The 23085-nt window shown below is 37.3% G+C and overlaps 1 protein-coding gene across 4 annotated transcripts in view; it reads right to left on the bottom strand.

The window, feature by feature from the left end:
- nhsl1a (NHS-like 1a) overlaps positions 1-22619 on the bottom strand; it is a 52336-nt gene extending 29717 nt beyond the window's left edge. Inside the window, exon 1 of one of the 4 annotated variants that reach the window (XM_079854072.1) lies at positions 22176-22619. In XM_079854072.1, coding sequence (XP_079710198.1) covers positions 22176-22461 — 286 coding nt within the window. In that variant the 5' untranslated portion in view covers positions 22462-22619. Of the gene's footprint in view, positions 1-8391; positions 8614-9386; positions 10115-22175 lie in introns of those variants that run through there. The other 3 variants (XM_079854074.1, XM_079854078.1, XM_079854077.1) reach the window with 3 other exon arrangements.
- Positions 22620-23085: the final 466 nt, after the last annotated feature.

Raw genomic sequence — 23085 nt, 5'->3', positions numbered from 1 at the left:
GATATGTCCCGCCCTGTCTTCCTGTTTCAGTGGAAATTACAGCAACAAATTGAATAATGCTGTGTGTTTCAAGGCACTTGAAATGTAGAAATGCCATGTTTGAGCAGATAAGGAGGGTTGTAAACAGTACATTTCCCATTGACTTCAACTGTAACTACAAAAAACATATGCTGTCTATGTTTTATGCATTTGCTTGATAATTATACTAACTGGTTTGTGGTTTTAGAATAAAATGTTACTTTTTTTTACCTTTTTGAAATGAAATATTTAAAAATTTAGTTGAGGGAAGAGGTTAATTGGGGTTGGCATAAAAAACAGTTATAATATAATTTATAATATAATTAATAAAATATAATTTAATATAATAATATAATTTAATGTTAATATAAATCTTTATTTAATTTAAAAAATAGTTTTTTAAAATAATCTCATTAACAGTAAAAAAAAAACAGTAATCTCAAAAACAGCAATTTTGTGTTACAAGCCACCCCAACCTTTGTACTTTGTCATGTAATTTATAGGTTCACTATGTAAGTTTTGTGTTCAGAATTAACTAAATTTAAATAATGAGTAAATACATCATTAATCCTTCTTTCAAACGTGTTTTTGTCTTACCCTGATTCACTATGGTGAGCCTAAGTGTTTATACATACGTAACTCGTCATATCCATAAATAGAGAACATAGGTTCATTGTCACAACGAGCGAAAAAGATTGACATGGAGCACATTAAATCTCAAACCTCTGTGGAATCACCAGTTTTGAAAAACACAAAACAAAGGAAAGTCTGCTGGAAAAATAGAACACAGCAGTCACAGAGCTCGAAATAAAATGAGAATCAACATTGGTATGGCTTTTCAGAGATGGTGAGAACTGAGGAATTTGAAATGTGTAAAAGTGACATGGAGATGGCGTTTTTATTACTCAACAGGGGAGTAAGGTATTTTATTGACCAGATAAATTGCCATATCTATCTCTCTAACAGAGTTCATTGTAAAGCATAATCTATTGTGAAGGATAATATTCATCTGCGGTCATGGCACAGCCGAAGCACAACCAAAACAATGTTGTTCTGCAAAAATGCATGCAGTTTTGTTTTTTAACAGCTAGAGGGCCATAGTTTACATCATGTTAGATAAGTTACATAGTGTACCTTTAAATTGATAAGGGGTAAGTTGTATTTCAAAACTACTTTAATTTGCAGCATATAAATGTAAGAAATCAAAGTTTCAGATTAATAAATAAATAGCTAAAAATAATTAAAATAGCTAATAAATGATCAGCACCAGTCTTTCCTATCTTCTTAAAACCATCTGGAGTCACTTGCACCGCTGTTTGAGTAGAAAACATGAGAATTAGAGAGGGAGTGAAATACAGTATGACCAACAGATAGTCAGACAGAAAGGGTATTGTACTTGGTTATCTCTAGCAAATGCAACTGTCTAAGTCCAGATAATTTGTTGAGCCCCAGGATGGGTGAAAAATCTGGGGCTGGAAAATGATCCGTCACCCAAATAGATCAACAAAACACTCCTATATTGTATTTCAGCACTTTGAATGGACAAGCTGTATATAATATAATCATGCATATTATCGTGATGAGATCTGATTAAACTCCATCCGTGGTCTAGGCTAATCCAAACCCTTGAGCTCAATTCTTTGGATGACTGCCAAAGGCGAGAACTGGAGCAGATGAGAATTCCAGCAACCAGAATCTGTCATGCCAAGAGCTTAAACTTACATACAGTACAACCACCACGCTGGCCCAAAGAGAGCTTTTCACAGAAACACTATCACATCCACATAAATGTAGGCTTATCGTTTAACATGCATGGCAGCAAATGTTGGATGAATGTCCGTCCTGGGCTCAGTATTAACCTAAATGAGTAACACGCACATTTCAATTAAGTTTACGCTGTGACGTGCACTTTTCTAAGTATGTTTCCCAGAAACATTGTTTGTCACAAGAAGTAAAGTATGTGTTTGTGTGGTCATTGCTCACTGGTCTGCAAAGCATCTGGATCCACTTAATTGAATGAACAGTTATGCAGTTAAGCATTTGTGAAGATGCAGTGCAAATTTGTTAACCTTAGAGATACTAGAGTTTCAGAAATCTAGCACTTTTTGTGACAGAAGAAATATGAAACGGCAGGTTTATTAATGTTTGTGTACATTATGAATAAGAGCGAGAATGAGGCAGCTAAACTAATTTAGCAACACTGTAAAAAGTGATCAGTTGACTTAAAGGTACAGTATGTAAATTTTAGCAGCATCTAGTGGTGAGGTTGCGAATTGCAACCAACAGAAGTTACGGTGGCCGACAGGAAAAGATGTCGTCGTCTGAGACAGCAGAGAGTAGCCAGTTAAGCAATAAGGTTTCTTTACAAAGATAAATTAAGAAATTAAGTTTACTTAATTATTCAGTAAAACATTATTTAAAAATGGCCATTTAGGGCTACCGTAGAAACATGTCGGCGCAAAATGGCTATTTCAATGTAAGGGAACCTGTAGAATGGCTCATTCTAAGGTAAAAAATGTTATATTCCATGTCTGTCAACAGATCCTCCTAAATATTACACAATGCACCTTACAAAAAGTGCACGAGGAAACCCGTTGCCTTCAAAATATTTAAGTAAATAAACTTAAAAAAATTAAGTTATGTTTCAATAATTTTAAGGCAACAGGTTTCCTCCCTTTTTTTAAGTTAAGTCAACTGATCACATTTTACAGTGAACCTAATATAATCCCACTTTCTTCCAAATTTCGTTTTCCTTCTACAGAAGAAAGTAAACTTAGTACAGTATACATGACAATGATGTACTAAAAACAGAAACATTTTTCCTTCGCGTTTTTCACGTACAGATGACAACGTTGTCAAAACGAGCCCGTTCACCCGAATGCTGCATTATGCAGGTCAGGCCAGTAGTTGGCGTTGTCATTTTGTAAAGAAACACAACACGCCTATAGACTGCACATGTAATACACATGCGCATGACTTCATCGTTTTTGTAGTTTACACAGAGACAATAACGGTAGATAATGGTATTTTTTTCAAAAACTTGCACTTTGACACCCTTTTCCAAAAGCTTTCAGACGGCCCCTGAAATTAGTTCCTCCAAGGAATCATACAAACCAGTAGCTCTGAATAGAGATTGTGCGCCCCCACTAGCTGCAAGTCGGCACTGCCCGAACCCCTGCTTGTTTGGGTGCAAAAACCACAAGGTTGGAGGGTTTCAACAATGGTTGCTATGGAGCCCCTGTAATTCGGCCAAAGGCACCTGCTGGAACAGTCAGTTTGCACAACTCAGTGTGCACCAGTGGCGGCTGCTGGTCTTTCAAAGAGGGGAAGCTCATTTTCGGCCTACATCATAAAAATTGTCCATTTATTTATACATAAATTCTGCCCAACGTTCCTTTTCAAGAAAATGCTCTGTGACCCTATATCGTTCCAACTAGGTGTCTTTTCCAGTGACTTGACCAGTGTGTCCTCTCAATGGCCAGCAGAGTTAGGTATAATTGTATAAATGTAATAATATAATAAAGGTATAAATAACAATATAATAAAGTATAATAATACTACTAATAATAATATATAGGCTATTTTTAATTATTTTAATATTTATTGTTTTAATTATTACAAATAATATTATAAAAATATAATAGGATAAGTAATAATATAATAAAGGTATGAATGTATAATTGTGTGAAATGTATTATGAAAAATGGCTAGCAATTTCGACAAGCAAATACCAAGAAAGAGGTAGCAGCAGTTTATCTTTTGACTATCACTTGAAAAATCCGCGATGGGACTGAGCTCGAATAGCTTCAGCGGCAGCGACTTTTTATTGTATGAAATCGCTGTCAATCAAAAGGAGATGCAGCCCCTCCAATCATCACGCGGAAGCCCGGAGTCCGGGCCAGCCCACTCCTCATTCACCCCCAGAGACGCTGAGCGTCCGTGGGCGGGACATAATCGCAGCATTTATCCAATGACCGTCTAGTTTCGAAGCGCTGAAAAAAACTGTTCAGAGCAGCCCCATTGAAGTCAATGGACGCTGGGCTTCAACAGGGAAATGCACTGTATGTGTCGCTACGGGAATGTATGAGAAGGAGATCGAGTCAGCCGACCTGCTGTATGTAGCTGATTCTGAACGAACTCGTCTTTGAGATGAACGTTTTCTAACGCATTTTTAGTCAATAAAATGTTAACAATAGTACATATTTGACCATTAATTTTTTTGACATTATAGGGGAAGCCGAGCTTCCCTTGCAGTCTTAAAGAAATCCCCACTGGTGTGCACGGCTCCATTGTTGTGTCCATTTGGATAATTTCTGTCCTTTGTCATGACTCAGTGGACGTGAGTTTAATCAGACAGAGCTGTTGTGTGGGAAGTTGGCCATCGTTTAATATCCTGTATACTACAAGTGAATAAAAGCATATGCACAGCACCTGCGTATATACAGGACCACACTGTGAGATGATCATGCTAAAGTTCTGACACGACCACAGAAATTGCCACAATTGGTCATCTATCGTCTGGGACAGCCCTGGGACATCTAAAAATGAATATAATTTTTTTTTAAACCATTGTAAATTCATGTAGCATTTAAAATTATTGGGTTTTAGTTTTTCATGTTTTATTTATTTATGTATTTAGAAGAAAAAAACTGTAAAAATTCAATATCGACCATGACATGAAAAGATTATTGACTTATCTCATTGGCCAGAATTTAAAGATTGGTACATCCCTAATCTCAAATCGGGTTTTATGTCAGCTTATATGCTTATGTCATTAAAACCAAAAGGAGAACGCACACATATGCACATATTTCAGATACCATTTGTTTATATATAGCCAGCTATACATCAATGTGGAAAAATTCCCTCTATAGTTATTGGAATACCAACTTAGAGCTGTTAATGGAATTCTCTCAATTCCAGTATTCAGACCACCAGTCTTCCCAGATAGACTGCAACATGCATTTGTGAAATATTTGATGTGAACATTCAATGTAGTAACTACTACACAGTAGTGCACAGCATTCTTCCAACCAATAAATAACTTGATTTCAAAAGACATCTGTGGAGTGCAGATGCTGTGTATCACACACTCCTACAAAGAAGCATCCTAGAGGAGGAACCCATTTACAGCTTTAAGGGGTGCTTTTGGACTACATTTCCAAATAATCCCATCTGTCAATCTCTTAATGTTTTGAATGTCCCTCATTCTTTCCACAGAATCTTAAAGAATGCCAAAACATCCTCAACATTAAAATCATTAACTCCCTTGAACGGTTCCATCTTAGAATCGTCCGGTATGGTCTTTATGAAATGAAGAATGGCCTTTCTTTGCTTATCTCCACCCTTAAAATATGTGCAGGCCAAACACGATGTTACAGGGATCAGACTCAGAATTCCACTAATGTGAAAGGGAGGGTCGGCAACGCACACGCCTAGTGACTGAGACCCTCATGAGGGGCTGACATATGTGGAATGGCCATCATTCTTCAGGCTCAAAGCCAACCCTGGCTAATGTTCACGATTCATAACTGTCACAGGAACTGTGAATGCCTTGTGTGAAACGGGAAAAAGTGTATAATGAGACATTCATGCTCGCATGAGACTCGAATCCAGGTGTTTTAACAATTAAGCCTGGATAATGACTTTGAGATTTGGAAAAATCATCATCCTGACAGCTGAGATTCTCATAAGACTTCTGCATCTTCAATCCAAAGCAAGCAAGAACAACGTAAAATCCTCCAACTTGAACAGATAGGATGGAATGATTGGTCCTTTGGGTAGGATCGCAAAATGAGCGAGACAATAATTGGATTACATCCAATCAGCTGCTTTGGCTCTTCTGGAAAAGAGTAAAATGGAGAGAGAGGGAGGCGGGTACATTTATCTAGGTCAAGGAAGCTTAATTTATTAAAAAAAATCTTACACAGAAGAGCGCTTTCAGGCTCTTAAAGTAAATTACACTCCACAAAATACCCATCCCTGCCTCCCACGAGTCGTCTCCACTTCTCATTTAAGTTACAGAAGGACTTTGATTTTATTCAAGACCTGAGGAGCAGCTGACTAACAGAATGCTCTTTTAGCTGTTCATTAGGGAGCTGCGAAACCTTTTCTCCATCATGTGACACTTTTAGAGAAGCCTGTGGGTTGTGGGTCACCGCATGCATTTGCACCCGGCGATTACACCTCTGACAACAGTAGTCAGTCCATAAAGCAGCTTTACTTTACGAGAGCAGACGTACTTGGACGCAAGTGTGCAGTGTGTTGGTATACAATTAGCTTAAAAAGGAAAATCCACAAGGGTTTTTATGGAAAGAGAAGGAGTGCTGCTGGTGTGATATGAATGCACTTGTTTTGGAGCTTAACTTTAAAGCAGAAGCCTGTCTCAACCTGCAAAAAAGCCCTCAGCTACAGGCTGAATGCATCCAAATTCATGCTGCTGCTGTAAATGACAGATTTTTGTAAACAACACTGAACAATGAAGTGCTTTAGGCCAGTTTAGTAGATATTATCAATTACATATCTATTTCAATCCATCAGTTGAAGAAAATACTGAAAGAAAACACATAATTGAACCAAATAAGCCAACATAAATGACTGAAAGTAAGGTAATGAATTTTAGTAGGGAGACTGAGGCTAGTTGTCACACCTTTTTACTCAAGTCCACAATTAAAAAAATAAAGTTAATTAAAACACATTGAGTTTTGTGACAACATGCCCCAATAGCAGTATAGGGGTTGTGACAAACCTGCCATTATTATTTAGACTTTTCAACTAAATTTAAACCATAAGACAATTATGAAAAACAAAATTCAGTGGAACAGCAAAAATATTACAAGCAATAAAATATCTGATATCTAAATATCTAATGTGAAATGTGAGAGCATGAAAAAATGCCTTCACTTAAAACATAGTTTTGGGATAGAATTTAAGTGGGTTAATAAAAAAATATACTGTAGTTTGAAACCAAGATACCAAATCACTGTTTAAAAAAATAAAAAATATAACTGAATGTTTGACTTAAAACCTTACAGACGGTGAGATACAACACTTGAGACAACAAGCCTTCTCAGCATAGCTTGAGAATTGTAAAATGAATGTCCAATTTTAGGCTATTTTCATTTGATCCTGCTATCAAAATACTACCAAAGGTCAGAAAAAGTACTTTTGAAAAAAGGTCACTTTGAAAAGCACTGGCACTAATCAGCCAAGACATAAAGCCAAAATACCAATGCGACCATTCAAAACATGACCTTCAGGTCACTGGTGAATGAAAGAGGAGACCACTGGCAAAGAAAATCTGGTCACCATGCTGGGCAGATTATTTATGCTTGATATGAAGAATACACTGGATAACAAAAAGTCACAAAACAACAGACAAGTAAAAAGAAAAGGGAAAAAGAAAGAGGGTGAACAAGAACACAAGCCATCTGATCATCCATCCAAAACAAACACACACATCACAAAACAAAAAGCTACTAAATTCAAGAGTGATAATTCAACAAAAAAACTTTTTTAGTTGTCATCATTTACTCATTTCTTCCAAACCTCTATAACTTTCTTTCTTCAGATTAATACAAAAGATGAATTTTTGAAGAATGTCATTGCCACTATTTTCCATATAATAAATGTAGAGGAGAACTGGGGCTATCAAGCTCCAAACTGATAAAAAGCATAATAAAATAACTTTTATGATACTTTTAAAGCTTGAAAATGTACTCTTTCATTATAACTACACGTAAAAGAGAGACCAGAACATTTCTTAAACATTTCCGTGTTCCGCTGATCAAAGTCATACGGGTTTGTTTAGAACAACGAGGGTGAGCAAATGATGACTACATTTCCATTTATAACTGAGCAATTCCTTTCAACCAAACACCAAGCATTGTATACATTATTTAAAGATCAAATGAGGATCACAAAATACCAGCACAGAGCCAAAACCACAAAGAATGACAAAGCTGCAACACTTGCAGCTCAAACTTGCATTTCTAAAGAAAAATATGCAATACAATCACTGCTCAGTAGAGCTCATATGAAAGACAGATCAGATAAAAGTTTCCTCCTTCCTTATAAACAACCTCTCTCATCACCTCAAAACTCTGGTATGGTCACTATAACTTTTCTGACAGATTCCCACTCTTTCCCCCGGCAGCCTGCGAGCCGGACTTCCTAGCAAGAAAACAAAGGAACCGGAGGAGAGAGGAGCGCTTTGAAACTGTGCAGGACGTTTAACTAACAGCTGAGCTCAACCCCCCCCCCCTCCCCTTTGTCTTCCATCAGGGAACTGTTACACTCTGAAACTGCAATAACTTGTGCCTCCTTGCAGTTCTTTGTCTTTCTTTCCTTCAGTTTTGAAGGTCTGCCACTTACCTCTCAGACAGAACATGGTCTCCTGCCTCTCCCACTGTATGTTGGTATTTTCTGGGAAGTGTGTCAAGAGTTTTGGAGCGCACTGTCCTCACACAGCCCCCCGTCCCTCCAGAGCACAAACACTCACACAGGTTCATAGACACTATCTGTAACCCCCTCCCTCGGTTTCACCCACGTATACAGACACACACGGTGGCAACCGGCCAGCTCATGCGCCCTGGGAAAGTGTTATCCAATCCCAACATACTCCTGCCGTTCCACAGGACTGACACTATTCCAGGACAAAGGACAGAGAGGTGGAGAGATTGCGGGAGAGAGAGAGACTGACTCAGTCAGGGAGACCCCCTCCTTTTCTCTCTCTCTCTCTCTCTCTCTCCATCCTCAGCTGCAGCGCTGCAGAGCATTGATTGTTTTTAACTTAGCTGTCAGCAGTTCTGCCGTCGCTGGCTTTTGACACACACAAAGTTAAATATAGCTAAATCCCCTCGACTCAATTGTTTGCTACAGAAATAAAAGGTCATTGTCCTATGCTGTCATCTGCCGCTAATGCTTAGACTAATAGCTAAAACACACAAAACATGCATTGTGTGACGCATTTTGATAGCATTTAGTGATTTTGATTATAGCATCTGAGTGCAAATAGAACTGAAAGCAGATTCATTTCTACAGATGTAGCAACATTTATCAAATCAAACCGAATTCAAGCACAATAACTTAGAAGGTTATTGCAGTAAAGTTAACCGTAATCCCAATGCTATTTCAGTTTTACTTTAACTAAAAAGCTGGTGTTGACTGTGGACTGAGATTAAATCAGATGGATTGACTAATTCAATCAAACTGTTAATCTTGGACTCCTCACAAGGAAATCCCTCACTATCACAAGGTAAATACAATCACGTTGCTGGGAACGTTTAGTTCTCTTGTATTTTAAAGGCTATATTACGGAACTATCACAAACCGACAAACACAATGAAAGATGAGTGTCCTCTACTTACCTCTGCGATGAAGAGGTGCGTAAACCCACTCATCATATTCATCATCAGCATCCAGCTGCTCTCTGCGGCAGGGGAAGAAGTGTCCACGCTGCTCGGACAGAGAAGAAAGACCCAGGGCACCAAGGGTTCGAGGTTCAGGGTGACTTTTGCCCTCTGCCCACTCCCCCCTGTACCTCAGAAAGCTCCTCTCTCCCCACATCTCCCAGAATCAGCGCCAACAAAAAGCCTGACTTGAGCCGAAGTGTCAGGCACGTCTCCAAATGCCCCACATTTCCTTGCGAAACGCAAACAGCAGCTTAGATCACCCTAACATGGAGGGATTTATAATAAACATGCTTGCAAAAACCAAGGGCGGGTCCTTCTGGAATATCCATGCTTCAAAATATGATGTTGAAATTGTCTTCATTCGCTCCACTACAAGCAGTGCTGGTTTTCAACATGCCTTTAAGCTCCAAAAATACATTCTTCTTTCTTTGTCTAAATGAGTTTGCCTCCAAACAAGTAAAGTGCAGTCTCAGGAAGTCCGAAGAGAAACTTTGGACAGAAAGTGAAGAACTTCCTCTGCTCCCCAGCTGTGACACGTCGGTGCGTTGGCGTGAGCAAGTGTGTGTGTGTGTGTGTGCATACTCATGTGCTCCTCCAGCACGGCTGCTTCTGCTTCAGCAGGATTTTTGCATGCTCTTTCTTCAGGTGGAGCAAAATAAACTCCATCTGTTATGCTGCTCAATGAACAAGGCGATTTAAAGTTATATTAAACTGAACAGCTCCTGGCTAAACCACACGATTCTCACACTCCTTCTGTCTAATCTTCAAAAGGCAACACTTTTGGCGTGGTCCACACGCACCCTATAAATAGATAAAGCAGATTAATTGATTTAGAGTGTCTTACAGGTGACGGAAAAAGCTCTTAGACCTGACACATAGTGTGTCTGTTATTATAATGAATTACGCATTATTATTTATCATAATTATAGTACAGAGTGACAGTACTCTGAAAAAATACAGCACAGAACAGGCTAAAAAGCAAAGAAGACATTTAATGTTACTTGTTTAGTGACCGATTAGCTGCACTGATGGTACTTTGCATCACTTTCCCCCCCCCCAAAAAATACATCAATCTCTCTCTTCTAGAGTCATTAGACATAAAGACATTTTTAGGAGGCCCAAAACTACAGAGAAAATAAATATTTATGTGATCCATAAATCAGCTAATGCCATAATAAAACATGCATTTCAGAGATCCAAGTGGCGACTAAAATGGTCGCTAATGTGACCAAAAAAAATGCAGCAATAATTTAAGATCTTGACCACAGACTCCATGACCAAACCATGAGTCATTTTGTTGTTATTTCCAATTTTGTTCTTAAAGATTTCGGTGAAAAAATCTTTGCTTTTGAAAACATGAAAACAGAGTGACATTTATATTGCACAAATAATATATTTTTTTAACATATTTGAATCAACAAGTTAAATTAGTGAAATTCATCTAAATGAATCATTTTTCTTTGCTGGTGGAAAGTTTCTTTGGTCGTATATTGACCCATATCTGGGCCACCAAAGAGATGGATGTTTGATATGGTGAGCCAGTTGGCATAATCAGCTCGCCCATAGTCAAATGTTTCCCAAAAGCCTTGACATCAAGAGCAATCCAAATGTTCCAGACTGCTTTACATGGCATTAATCTGGAATACATGCTGACCCTAAAACACTGTGATGGCGCCAAAACCGTTCCAAAGTCTTAAATGCCACGGTTTTGTACTGCACAATTCAGCAGTAATGCATATATATTTAAAATTCCTTAGATTAATTCACATGAATACATTCATTGTATTTACATCTATTCAGTGACACTGGTTATGTCCTCTTGGCATGCTGAGATGGATAATTAATGTCTAGTTTCTGTTTGCTGCTGAAGGAATTTACAATAATGTCAGAATAAAAACCTGAAACAATAATATAGCTAATTAGTTTAGGCACTATTATAATATTTTCTGTTTATGACAGAACATAAAAGTACACCATGTCTAGCTGCTAATCATCTACCTTACATTAGGACTATGCAGACTAGCAGACATCATATTTCAGCCACAAGAGGGTGCCATGGACCCAAACATACTATTGAATTTAATATTTGCCTTAAAAAAATACTTCATTTCAGCCAATAAATCTGTTAATGTCACTCAAGCACTAACTCAAGACATCATTACGTCCCTGCAGGCAGCCTTTCCTCATATTCAGGGATGATATTCAAGCCTTTAAAACCATTAGATAAGGCATGATAAAATAAAGAGAGGGAAACAAAAACTATCAAGCCAGAGCTGTAACAGATACCTGATACAGAAGCTTATCCGACACGCTTAGCTACCTTCCTGTTTACACAAGATTTTCACTCTTTCTCAGTGTTTTTGTACCATTTTGCCCCATATTTCCTACTGGGACAAACAGGAACCCTGCTACAAAACACATCAGCGTCCTTGACTTTAATTATCACTCTTTTAAGTATGCCATTTTAGACATTTTTCAATAACAACATACATTTTAAATAAGAATAAAATTAATTTTGTTTTTAGGTTATAGTTTTGGCAAGAAAGTTTCCATATAAACATATAAAAGCAAATCAAGTTAGTTTGGATTTCTATTTCAGTGCATAAAGAAGCATTGAATAAAAATTAATAAAGCTTATGGTTTTCAGTAACTATTGGAATCTCTACAATGAGTGTGTGCTCAGACTGCAAAGTTTAAATGAAATGGAAATGCAATCTCTTCCAGACAGACCACAACTGCGGTTTTACTTATGAGCTGGTCGACTCCACCCAAATAAACCAGTGAATTCAAATCTCTCCTTCCACACATACACATTCCAAAAAATTAATGTTGGCGGTATTTTGACAGGCACTTTCCTCACTAAAGCAGGACTAAACAACCCCAGGATCAGATGTTTTCAATTAGGATTAAATTGGAAAAAGGGAGCAGCAACAGCAGTGGAGTCGCATATTTCAACCATAAAGTCCAGTCATATGGCCTTGACAAACTAATAAGCCATTAAAACCACATTAAGGGGACTTGTTGAACCATAACTAATGACCTCAACAGACAAATTTACCCCCCGAGCCCCTACTTTTACATGTCATCCACCTTTGTTTTGTTTCTCTGGGTTGATTCTATTTGTTTTTGTAAAAAAAAAAGAAGAAAAAAGCTGAAAACAGACCACGTTTCTATAAATTATTATTTGACTTCATTCATCAATACCATGGAATATACATATTTATATTAATATACATTAATTATTTATTTATTTTATCTTGTTTTCCAATAAAAAGATACATTAAAATACATTTATCTGACCAATTTGTTGCGGGCCGCAGCTAACGACTATTTTGATAATCGATTAATCTGTCAATTATTTTTTCGATTAATCGGATGAAAAAAATATTATTAAAAATGTTTGTTTTTTTATTAAAAATGTATTTTAATTCATTATTTTAAACAATGTTACTGCAAATCCTGCCCCAATGCTATCCTCAACAATATGTGTAATATAGCTAAAGCCTATAAAAACAAATATAGCCTAGTGAATGTCTCTATGCAGGATGCAGGTGTACATTAGCAAAAAAGAAAGTGTTAAAATACAAACATTACATTCTAAACCTAAATACAACTGATTACTTACTATTTTCAAGCAGAAATTAAAACGACAAAATAAAATATGATAATAAACAAAAACTAAAGCACAAAATGTTAACGTATGAGGTAGGCTAACGTTAGGCTATGAGGAACACATTCACTCGTCTGGACATAGTAATTATATTACATTCGTAATTTGCGGGTGGGACATGTCCCCACCGTTTTCCAGGGTCGATATTGTCCCCACCACTTTTGAAACATCTCGCGGCACGGATGTACCAATACAAATAAAACATCTCAGTGAACTAGCATAGCATTCGTTTCGTTCGTTAGTTATATAAGAGGCGATCTAGCGCAGAAATGTGTATTTTTTTTTATTTATTTTTTTTAAATCAAGTGATCAAAGTGCTCATTGTCGCTGCGATCAGTGGCGCGGATACAGTGTTCTCTTGTGGCTCGCGCACACGCCGCACTGTCTCGGACGCGCGCTTCAATCCGTTACGGAGACTCTCTATTCGTTCCGGTGAAATCACAAAACAAACTGCACACAAACGTGTCTCTGCTTGATATACAACCAATGATAAACATAATCGGTTTTGATGATGAAAAAAGAAAAGAAAAGGAAAAAAAAAAAAAACTATACGAATGCGGGTTAGAACCCAGAACCTCTGACACGCTTGGCAAAAGTTGTGCCACTGGACCATTGCTGAATAAACAATAGTTGTAGGCCTATATCAATGTATATTTATTCACGTGAAAATTCTCGGCACTAACAACATATTAGATCTCATTATACGACCAAATAAATCCAAAATTAAACCCAATGTAGCCTACTATTTAAATCGACATAGTAATGATATTGTTATTAAACGTCACACGCATCTGTCAAAGCACGACAGGGCAAGACGCGGCAAACGCTTATGCTTGAAGCGCTTATATATGTTTCGGACAACATTGATCATGTACCTTTCCCGCAGAAGCTCACTCTGTGTCCTCCGCTAATTTCCATATGCGTTTTGTTTTGTCCATATAAATGTGTTATTCAGTATTAACTACTGTCACGCGATGTGACTGGCTGGTAGTTTCCCGGTCACAGCGCGCAGACGCGACTAATCAATAATCAAATTCGTTGACGATTATTTTCATTTTCGATAAAATCGATTTGATCGATTAGTTGCTGCAGCCCGTGCAGTTTATGCTTAAAACAAGGGGAAAAAATCACAATTGGATTAAAAAGGGTTAAAATATATAAATTCTCTGAAAACAATAGACCTTTCACATTTTTCCTTCTCAAGTAGGCCTATAGCCTACATTTATGATTTGACCTCTACTGAGATCAACAGCACAATACAATACATTTGGCTTAATTTTAAATAACTTATAAAACATATTTGTTCCAAGCCTTTATCTTTTCATGCTGTTTTCCTCTAAACTCTCTCAAACAATCAGATGGAACCCCCATACACATCAATCACCTTCATAATGTCTTAAAGGTTTTTTTTATCGAGGAAATAAAAAACAACAACTTTAAGACATTCTGAAGGTAATTGTAGGTGTTTCTGCCCTTATTGAAAGCCTTTAAATAATGAATTAGATGGTCTGAGTTGATATGCATCTATAGATATAGCTATAGCAAAACGGCTTGAATCTTCAATAAATGATAAACAAAGACCATCTCAATGAGTATTAAACAAGTTTATTTGTAACCTTGTAACATCATCTTGCAGAGTTCTTTTCACTTTGCCTTGTAGACAAGTGGCTTTTCAATTATATAGGCCAACCAAAGTCTACAATAGGCTGAATGTAGGCTACTTTTTTAATTTCAAGTTCAACAGGAAACTTGTTAACAGATTTTCTTCTCATATTGGCAGCAGCCATTCCAGTGGTTATAAGGTTCCTTTCACTCTATAGTCTCAGCCAGAGAGACGTCACAGAGAGGAAATATTCACAAAACCAGAGGAAATCCTGAAGTCTGTCACTGTTGTATCTCACTCATCCTCTCTCTTATATCTAAATGATCATATCTGTGTTATTCCAGTATCACAGCTGTCACCACAAACTTTACATATGGTCACCATTTGCATCAGCAAGCTTGAAGAAATAGAGAAATTTAAAGAAATAGAGAAATAAAGTTGTGAGATATGAAATCGTAATTAACATGAGGTGAACAGTACATGGATACAGGTGGGCCATACAAAATGGAGATGCTTAACCAAGTCAAAAGCCAAAACATATGAGGCATATCATGAAATAAATTTCCCGACAAACTTTGAGGAGGATCCTTTCAAAAATCCTGTTGATATACAGTATACTGACCTTCAGATTTTTACAGCTCCTTGTGAGGAATGAAGCTTATCTGTTTTATAAACAAGGAAAAAGAATGTTCATAAAAAAAACATCTCTGTTATATTTGCCACTGTGTGAGGCACATTTGATAAGACCACCTTGTAACAAAGTTGGAGAGTCTATGCCTGTGTGTGTTTATGCTATGGGAGTATTGTCGGAAAACCATAACTCAAGCTCGGTTAAACTGCACAGAGGCAGGGGGGCGATTCTTCGGTTTCAGACTTCCAGGTGTGAATCTGCTGGACGACTGAGGGATTTAGGAATGTGCTGGATTTTTCCGCTTAGGAGGAAAATCATATTTCTTTTTCAGCCCGAATAAGCATCCCACACTGACCTACTTCTCCACATCCCCATGAGATCTTTTAATTAGTCTGAAGTGAAGGGCAAACTGAAGGGGAATCTACACAAAAGACACCCACGTGCTGAAGAAGAACAATTCACAGATACCATTACTTGGTAAACAATAACTAGAATTCACTCTAGGCTGAAGCCTACAGTTTAGGAATTCCCAAAACATAATGAGCAATTTAGAAATTAAACAATGAAAAAAGTTCTACTGGGAAAAGAAACTAGCCTAAGATTGCTGGTCTCCCAGGTTGGTTTTAGAGGGATTTTTTTTTTTCTATAACCAGCTTGACAACCAACTTTTACATCTTACAATGTTATCTTGAGCTAGTCATGCAAAATGGCCTCGGCAGAAAGTTGGACTGAGGCCATGAGAAGGCAAATGATCTGGAACAGGAGAGACTGAGAGGCTTCTGCATTGAAAATGGGGACTAAAGGCCAAAACAACTAGAATTAAACTAAATGAAAGCATCAGGCCCTGACCTCTGTGATTCACGTTGGCATGAACCCGTAAGAGTACTTTACTCCAACTCTGCCATGACTAAATAAACTCAATAACAAAAGCTCTTCAATCACAGAGACTGCTCTCAATGCCAAGCTGGATGTAAGTTCAGGGCCGCTTCGTCCAAGCACAAGACACTTATTGTTGAGTCAGAGGCAGGCCAGTCAGTTTAATGACGCTGAATGCACAGTAAAGTTTCAGCTTAAAAAGGAAAGTCTGCTGGATCATTAGACACATCAGAGGCATGGAAGTGCAGTCAAACTTGAACCACATTATTGCACTACTACTCTGCCATCTCTTACATTATTACTCCTCATTCCCATAGTTCTTTGACCTACGTAAGAAGTACCTGCATGCCATTCTCCTTCCATTACTTTAATTATATTAGACCTCCTACTTTCGTTCCATCAAATTAGATTCTTTGAGAAAATTGACGAGTTAAAATCTCAACAGACATGATCTACTCACTAGAGCCTTTCACAGCAAGCATGCTTTTAGTCCAGCTCATATATATAGCCTACTGTTACCAAAAATCAAACTTCTTTCAGCAAGAAAGAAAATGTGAAACAGTGGCATAGAAACCATACCCTTTCACATGTAAATCTTATAAAGAAAAGTCTAAATTCTGTGCAGGTGTGAAAACACAACAGTTCACAAATTAGAGATAGCCTATTACAAATGAATGAAAATCTGTATATAATTATAACTAAGGGTTTATCTGAACAAGCCAATCAGTCATCCCATGATCAGACGTAAAACTGATGCTGTTATTTGTATAAATAGCCTATATATTTGGAGAAGACGCGATGGAGTGTGTGGCTGGCTAAATGCTTGTTCTTTTTGGAGCGCTAGAGTACTACATGAAATATATCTAGAACGAAATTAAACATGATCAATCGTATCCTAAATGAACTGTATTGAATCGTATTCAGATGTGGCCTCCAAATGCGTCCTTCAATTTCTGTGAAATGAAGGACACAACAGATGGATCCTTCGCGGCCTTGTCTAACCCAGAATTCATTGCATGCAAGTGACGACAGGATTTTTTTTGAGAGAAATTGCCAAGTATTGGGTTTTAACTTAATCAAATATCTAATGATAATAAAAAAAATTTTTAACGCGGTGTAAATGTTGACATACCTTTCTAAGATGTGATTATATATAGTTTATACTCTTTATTATATACAGTAACATATTTTGACAGTTTGAGAACCCTGTTTTGTTTTCAGACGGTTTAATATAAAATTTTTTTAAAGTCCAAAACAAAAGTTACTTCTACTCATCAATGGCAGCTGTCACAGTTGCTAGGTGACAAGAACAATCCACAGTAGGAAAGATCGTCCTATTTAACAATGCTCGTACCAACCTTTCTGGCCTTTGAAGGATGCAGCCTCTGAAGTCAGAGTCCTTCAAAGGATGCAGCCTCTGAATTGGGACACAGCTCATAGTTTCTTAGCATGTTTTCATTTGTTGTCATAGCAACTCATTGTTTAATTGATTTGATTAACCTGCTCCTTGTTTAGCTATTTGATTTCTGTGTATTTATAGCCATTAGTTTTAGTCATTCTTTGTCCATTCTCATCTATGCTGAGTTGGCTATTATTCTCCTGCAGTTTTACTCCTGTGTGTTTTTTGTTTAGCAAAGTATTGTTAATAAATGTGACTGCTGTGTTTAGATCCTGCCTCTACTATTTCTTTGCTGCAACCAACCATGACACACAGAAGCTTGATATTGGACTCAATGTTAAGTTTACTAACACAAGTCCATCCTAATTAAAGAATTAAGCCCAGAATTAAAGCTACTATATGTTGTTGTTTTTTTCGCCACTAGAGGTCGCTAACCTCTTACAATAACAAAGGCGTAGGTTGATGACGCAGTGATAAGCGGAATCATGGAACTTGCCGTCATGCTGATGGATCTAATAATGTTTATGGATGAGTGAAAACATTCATATTTTTTAACATGACTGTGGTATGAAGCAGGGCACGATTGCTAATGAGAGACAGATATCAGCGCCACACGCGAGTCCCCGCGGATATAAAGAAATGAGGAATTTCATTCTACCGAACTACCCGCAAGTGCTGAACTACTACTCATACAGGTCAGTTTATTACGTTACACCATCAACAGTGTGTTGAAAGTTATAATGTTATTCTAAGTGTTAGTTTGTTGGCTATATGAGACTAGCAGTAAGCTAAATCAACATTAGAATAACATACTGATCATATTCTAACATTGCATCATGTTGAGCTATATAACACTGATTTGTTTTTGTACATTTTCTCACCTGTCTAATAAAGTACATGCAAGAGTGACGTCTCTGTCAAGTCGAAGTTTGCCGTGAAGCTCTCGGCATCTCGAAAACGCCACGCTGATATTGATCCTCGTTTTAGTTCTCCTTTTGTCCCAAAGTCTGATTGCCACGATTCATAATGTTTGAACGAAACAACAACAGCGTGCCACTAAACATTACGCAGTTGTCCACATCTGTCGCCATGGTTACTATGGCAGTACAAGCAGAAACCAGGGATAACGCGGATATTACATCATTGACAGGCGACAAGGGACGGGCACTATTTAAAATTTATCTGAATTTACAAATTCAAAAACATTTAGGATAATGTAAGTACATAATTGAAAGAAATATATAACACTGTGCAAGTGGTTTTTGGATATTTTGATACAAACTTCATACATATTGTACCTTTAAATTAAAATGGAAAAGTAGTAAATGGTGTGCATACAAAGCCCTCTGCTTCAATTTACAACCATTTCCCAACAAAAACTTGCAGAAAGGAAAGGAAACATTAAGTCCAGAGGGTCCATAAAAATCTGTCATGAAATAAAAATAAGCCCACAAGTTCCACCAAGATGGACTTTACAGCAGTTCCAGTGAGTCATCTATTGTCTGGATGGGAGAGATATGTGATACAACTGTCTAAACAACATGATGTCACAACAGTCAAGAGTGCAAAACTTTCCCATATGAGAGAAACGGAAGAGTGATCACAAGTTGTATTTTAGTCACTGAACAAAAAACAAAAACACACATTCAACAAGATACATTGTGAAAGTACATGTAAACTTTGATATGAACTCTGCATTTTTCAAGTAGATATCTACAATGCACCAAAAATATTAGTCACAAGGTGTGAATCTTCCATCGATGTTAGCCTATCATGGAGCGTATTGCTATTTTAACTCGATTGCATTCATTAAAGACTTGAACTTCTAACTATGTAAATAAATTAAAGGTATTCAAAGAAAATGTTCCTGATCCAATTATGATTCATTTGTTCGACAACTATCCAGTATTTTGGTCAAGCCATTTTGAAATATTAAGCATTCAACCTTTTGCAGGCCAGATTTCATATATCAGATTGCAACAGTCCATATCTCCTTCAATGTGGACTTCAGAGGATTCTCAACTGATACCAGATTTTCATGGATTTGAATAGAATCATTAACCAAGTTTCCAGCTTTCAACTCTTAGGAACTCAAAGCTCTATGCTTGTTTTCAATTATTCCCTATTTGAGCAGAAAATTAAAAAAACACAACAGGTCAATGTCTATTCCTTTTGTAGAAAGACAGTAGGAGGGAAAAGGAAAAGCAATTTGGAAAAAATATAAGCACGCATACAGCAGGAAAAAAGATATTTCCCCAATTATAATGAGGGAAATATCATAAATAGACAAAGAAAGAGGGCGTGCATTCATCTGGCTGTGATAAAAACACAGTATCAGTGAGAGACTTCATAAGGGCTGGACCAACATCTGGTTTCGACATGCTTTCCCCCTGCAGACGAACTCTGAGGAATGGGTTAGAGGAGCTTTCTGAGGGAAGGAGGGAGGAGGGTAGGAATATAACAGCTGGATTGCATATTGTGACACAATATGTGTATGGTTTCTACATTTCAGACCCACCAGTAATAGGCCTACTATGGTTTGTAGTTGCTATTTTCAGAACAAACAAAATTTGAGGGGCTGATGTATTGAAACAATCCCAGAAAATGTTTGTGCAAAATGTTTCATTCTGTGTTGCATTATAACCTAATGCATGTATTTATTCTTTAATCAAAATTAAATAAATCGTTCTGCTTTGGTTGACATCACCACCATAGACATTGAGGGAGAATGTCCCATTCAGAATAATGGTTTTCCCTCAAATGATACTTAAAGTCCCTGTGAACCGGAAGTTGCATGTATTGTGATGTATTTCCAAGTGAAACGGAATATTGAATAGAAGGCAGGGTTTTAAGGATATTCAATCCAAGCTGTCAAACTGACATCATCAGAGAAGGAAAGCCATTCCAGAGCGTATTTTTTGTGTGTGTGTAGTAAATAGGGTCAATTTTGACTTCATGATGACATCTGGTCTTATTTTGTTGCATCCTTGCCTCTAACTATACTTTTCAATCAATTCCATTGTATAAGATCAAGATCAAGATCAGCAATTTGTACCTAGGCTATGTTTAAATTATTCAAAAATGGACTGGAAAATCAGTAGTGAGATCAATATGATTTTTCTATTTCTGTTGAAGATTAGCCTGATGTTATTTGTCATTTGTATGATAATTTTAGTTTTATTTCTATGGACCGTATATACTGTGTCAGCATGCAGCAGACAAAGAAATTACTCTCTTTTTCATTCTTAGTTTAATATATCGTCCGGGGCTGGACGTCTGGAGCACACATGTATCCACTTATGCGCTGTTTCCTGCACTCCACTCACCTTACTCTGGGCTTAGTTCTGGAGGCAGAGCCAGTGAAAACACCCATTGTTTGCTTTGGAGGTGAAAGCATTGCAGGGAATTGCTGAACAGAAGTGCAACATATTGACCATGGAGATACACAGAAATATGTGGACGCAGAGAAGGCAATGAGAAAAAAGGAGATAAAGAAGACTCATTACTGCCAACTTGGTCAAATCTTTAGGATTCAAGGATTGCATTACATTGGTGTGACTGATATTGTAATGAATGACAAAATATTTTTTATTATCATTAACCAGACACTATATGCAGGAGAAATACATTCCAATATAATCCATTATGACCAAAACCACAACCGCCTTCACATGCTCACACAATGGTGAATACAGGTACCAGAAGACCTCTATGATCGATGTCCCAACCATTATTATTGGCACAGTAGTCTGCCCCCCCCCCCCCCCCCCCCCCCCAAAACAAATGATTTATTTGTTCTAATTGGAAAGCAATTCACAATCAGAGCGTGAAAAGCAGCGGGCAACCACAGGTGCCATGAGATAAAAGTGCAACACAGTAAAGCCTGAATTCCACATCCAGTCAAAGCCAAGCATCTAGAAAGGAATTTGGAATTAATGATCTGGAATCATGCACTGGCGTTATGGCAAGCCAATTCAACATTTATTCCTTAAAATTAACTAGCATATATTTTATCTTAATAGTACTTGTTTTTGTTCAATTTCATAGTGGTATTCATACTAGTAATGAATCTAGTAGCAACTATTCAATTAGTTTATTATTTATTTGCTACTATAGTGTCTCAATAGTAACAACTATTCCATTGCTGTACTGGTGATAAATTGCACAGTTTTGCATTTGAATTACAGGTATAACAATTTGTGGTTTGCATATCAATTATTTACTTTAGATTAAAGTGCACTTGAATTGTGCAATACCCTTTTCCGTAACTTGTCTTTATGTAGTAAAACTAGTAATTATTTATAGTTAGGCTACTATTGTCTATTCCACATAACTGGATAGCTATTGTAGTCACAAATTTGAATAAGCAGGCCTCCTTATCTAATGAATAGTTAATAGTATAGTATGAATATAATGCATAAATGTTTAATAGTAGCCTATGAATAATACTCACTTTTGGGTTGCTTTCTAGTCGTTTAAAGAAAGTTTTATAACATAAATATAAATACTAGGTAAGCAATATGCTTGCCACATTGTGGTTGAATACATGAAGGACATGAACTCACGGATTGTGGTCCTCTTATGTCTGAGATTTCGTACAGTGTCCTGCAGTGAATCCAGTCTGTGCTGCAGCGCAGAAGCTTTATTGATCACCAGCTCTGCTTCAGTCTGGATCTCCACAAACATGCTGCTCGCGTGCCGTGACAGGTCGGACAGCTGACGGAGGATGTTGATCAAAGTTTGACAGTTCACAGCATCCAGGGAAATAAATACATCCCTGGTAACTTCCAGTCGTCCTCTGTTTATTCTGCCCAGGCTCCGGGGCTCCACTATTCTCTTATGAAACGGCATTTTTCATGGGAAAGACCCAGTTGTTGTTTGTTGTATTAGAATTATTCCACTTGTCCTTTAGAAGTGTGAATTGTTCTTGTCCAGTCAGGTGTTGTAACCTGTTCTGCAAACATCCTGACATCCCGCCTCATGATTCAAAGGATCCTGCCCTTATTCTTCTGGAGGAGCGCATTCTGAAACTTTCTTCTGGGGAAACGGTTCTCATGGCAAACTCAAAAACATGGAATCTGGAGCATCAGGCGGATCTGGATGGAATGTGATTCTCACGCCAGCTCCAGAGGAACTTTTAGGCTATACAATAACACTAACACAGCATAGCCTAACTTGAATTAATTGATTGTGAATTGCTTTTTAACAATTACATTTATGATTAATTATTCTTTATTAAATTAACAGAGTTTATTTTACTAATGAAATGAAGATCGACAAGGTGATTTCCTGACATTTCTCAAATAGCTGTACATTTAGGCTACAGTTGGTCTCAGTCGCTTTGGTAAGTTTAGTCGAATCACTCATTTGCAAACCAGTGCATTTCTCCAAACAATTCTTATACACAGCACCACTCAATGGATTACTTTGCCTATAAATTGTTCAAATTCCTTTCATAAGTCAAAAGTAGGCCTA

Source organism: Squalius cephalus (assembly GCF_949319135.1).
Source record: "Squalius cephalus genome assembly, chromosome: 20".
Taxonomy (NCBI): Eukaryota; Metazoa; Chordata; class Actinopteri; order Cypriniformes; family Leuciscidae; genus Squalius; species Squalius cephalus.
This window is presented reverse-complemented; position numbering and strand designations above follow the sequence as displayed.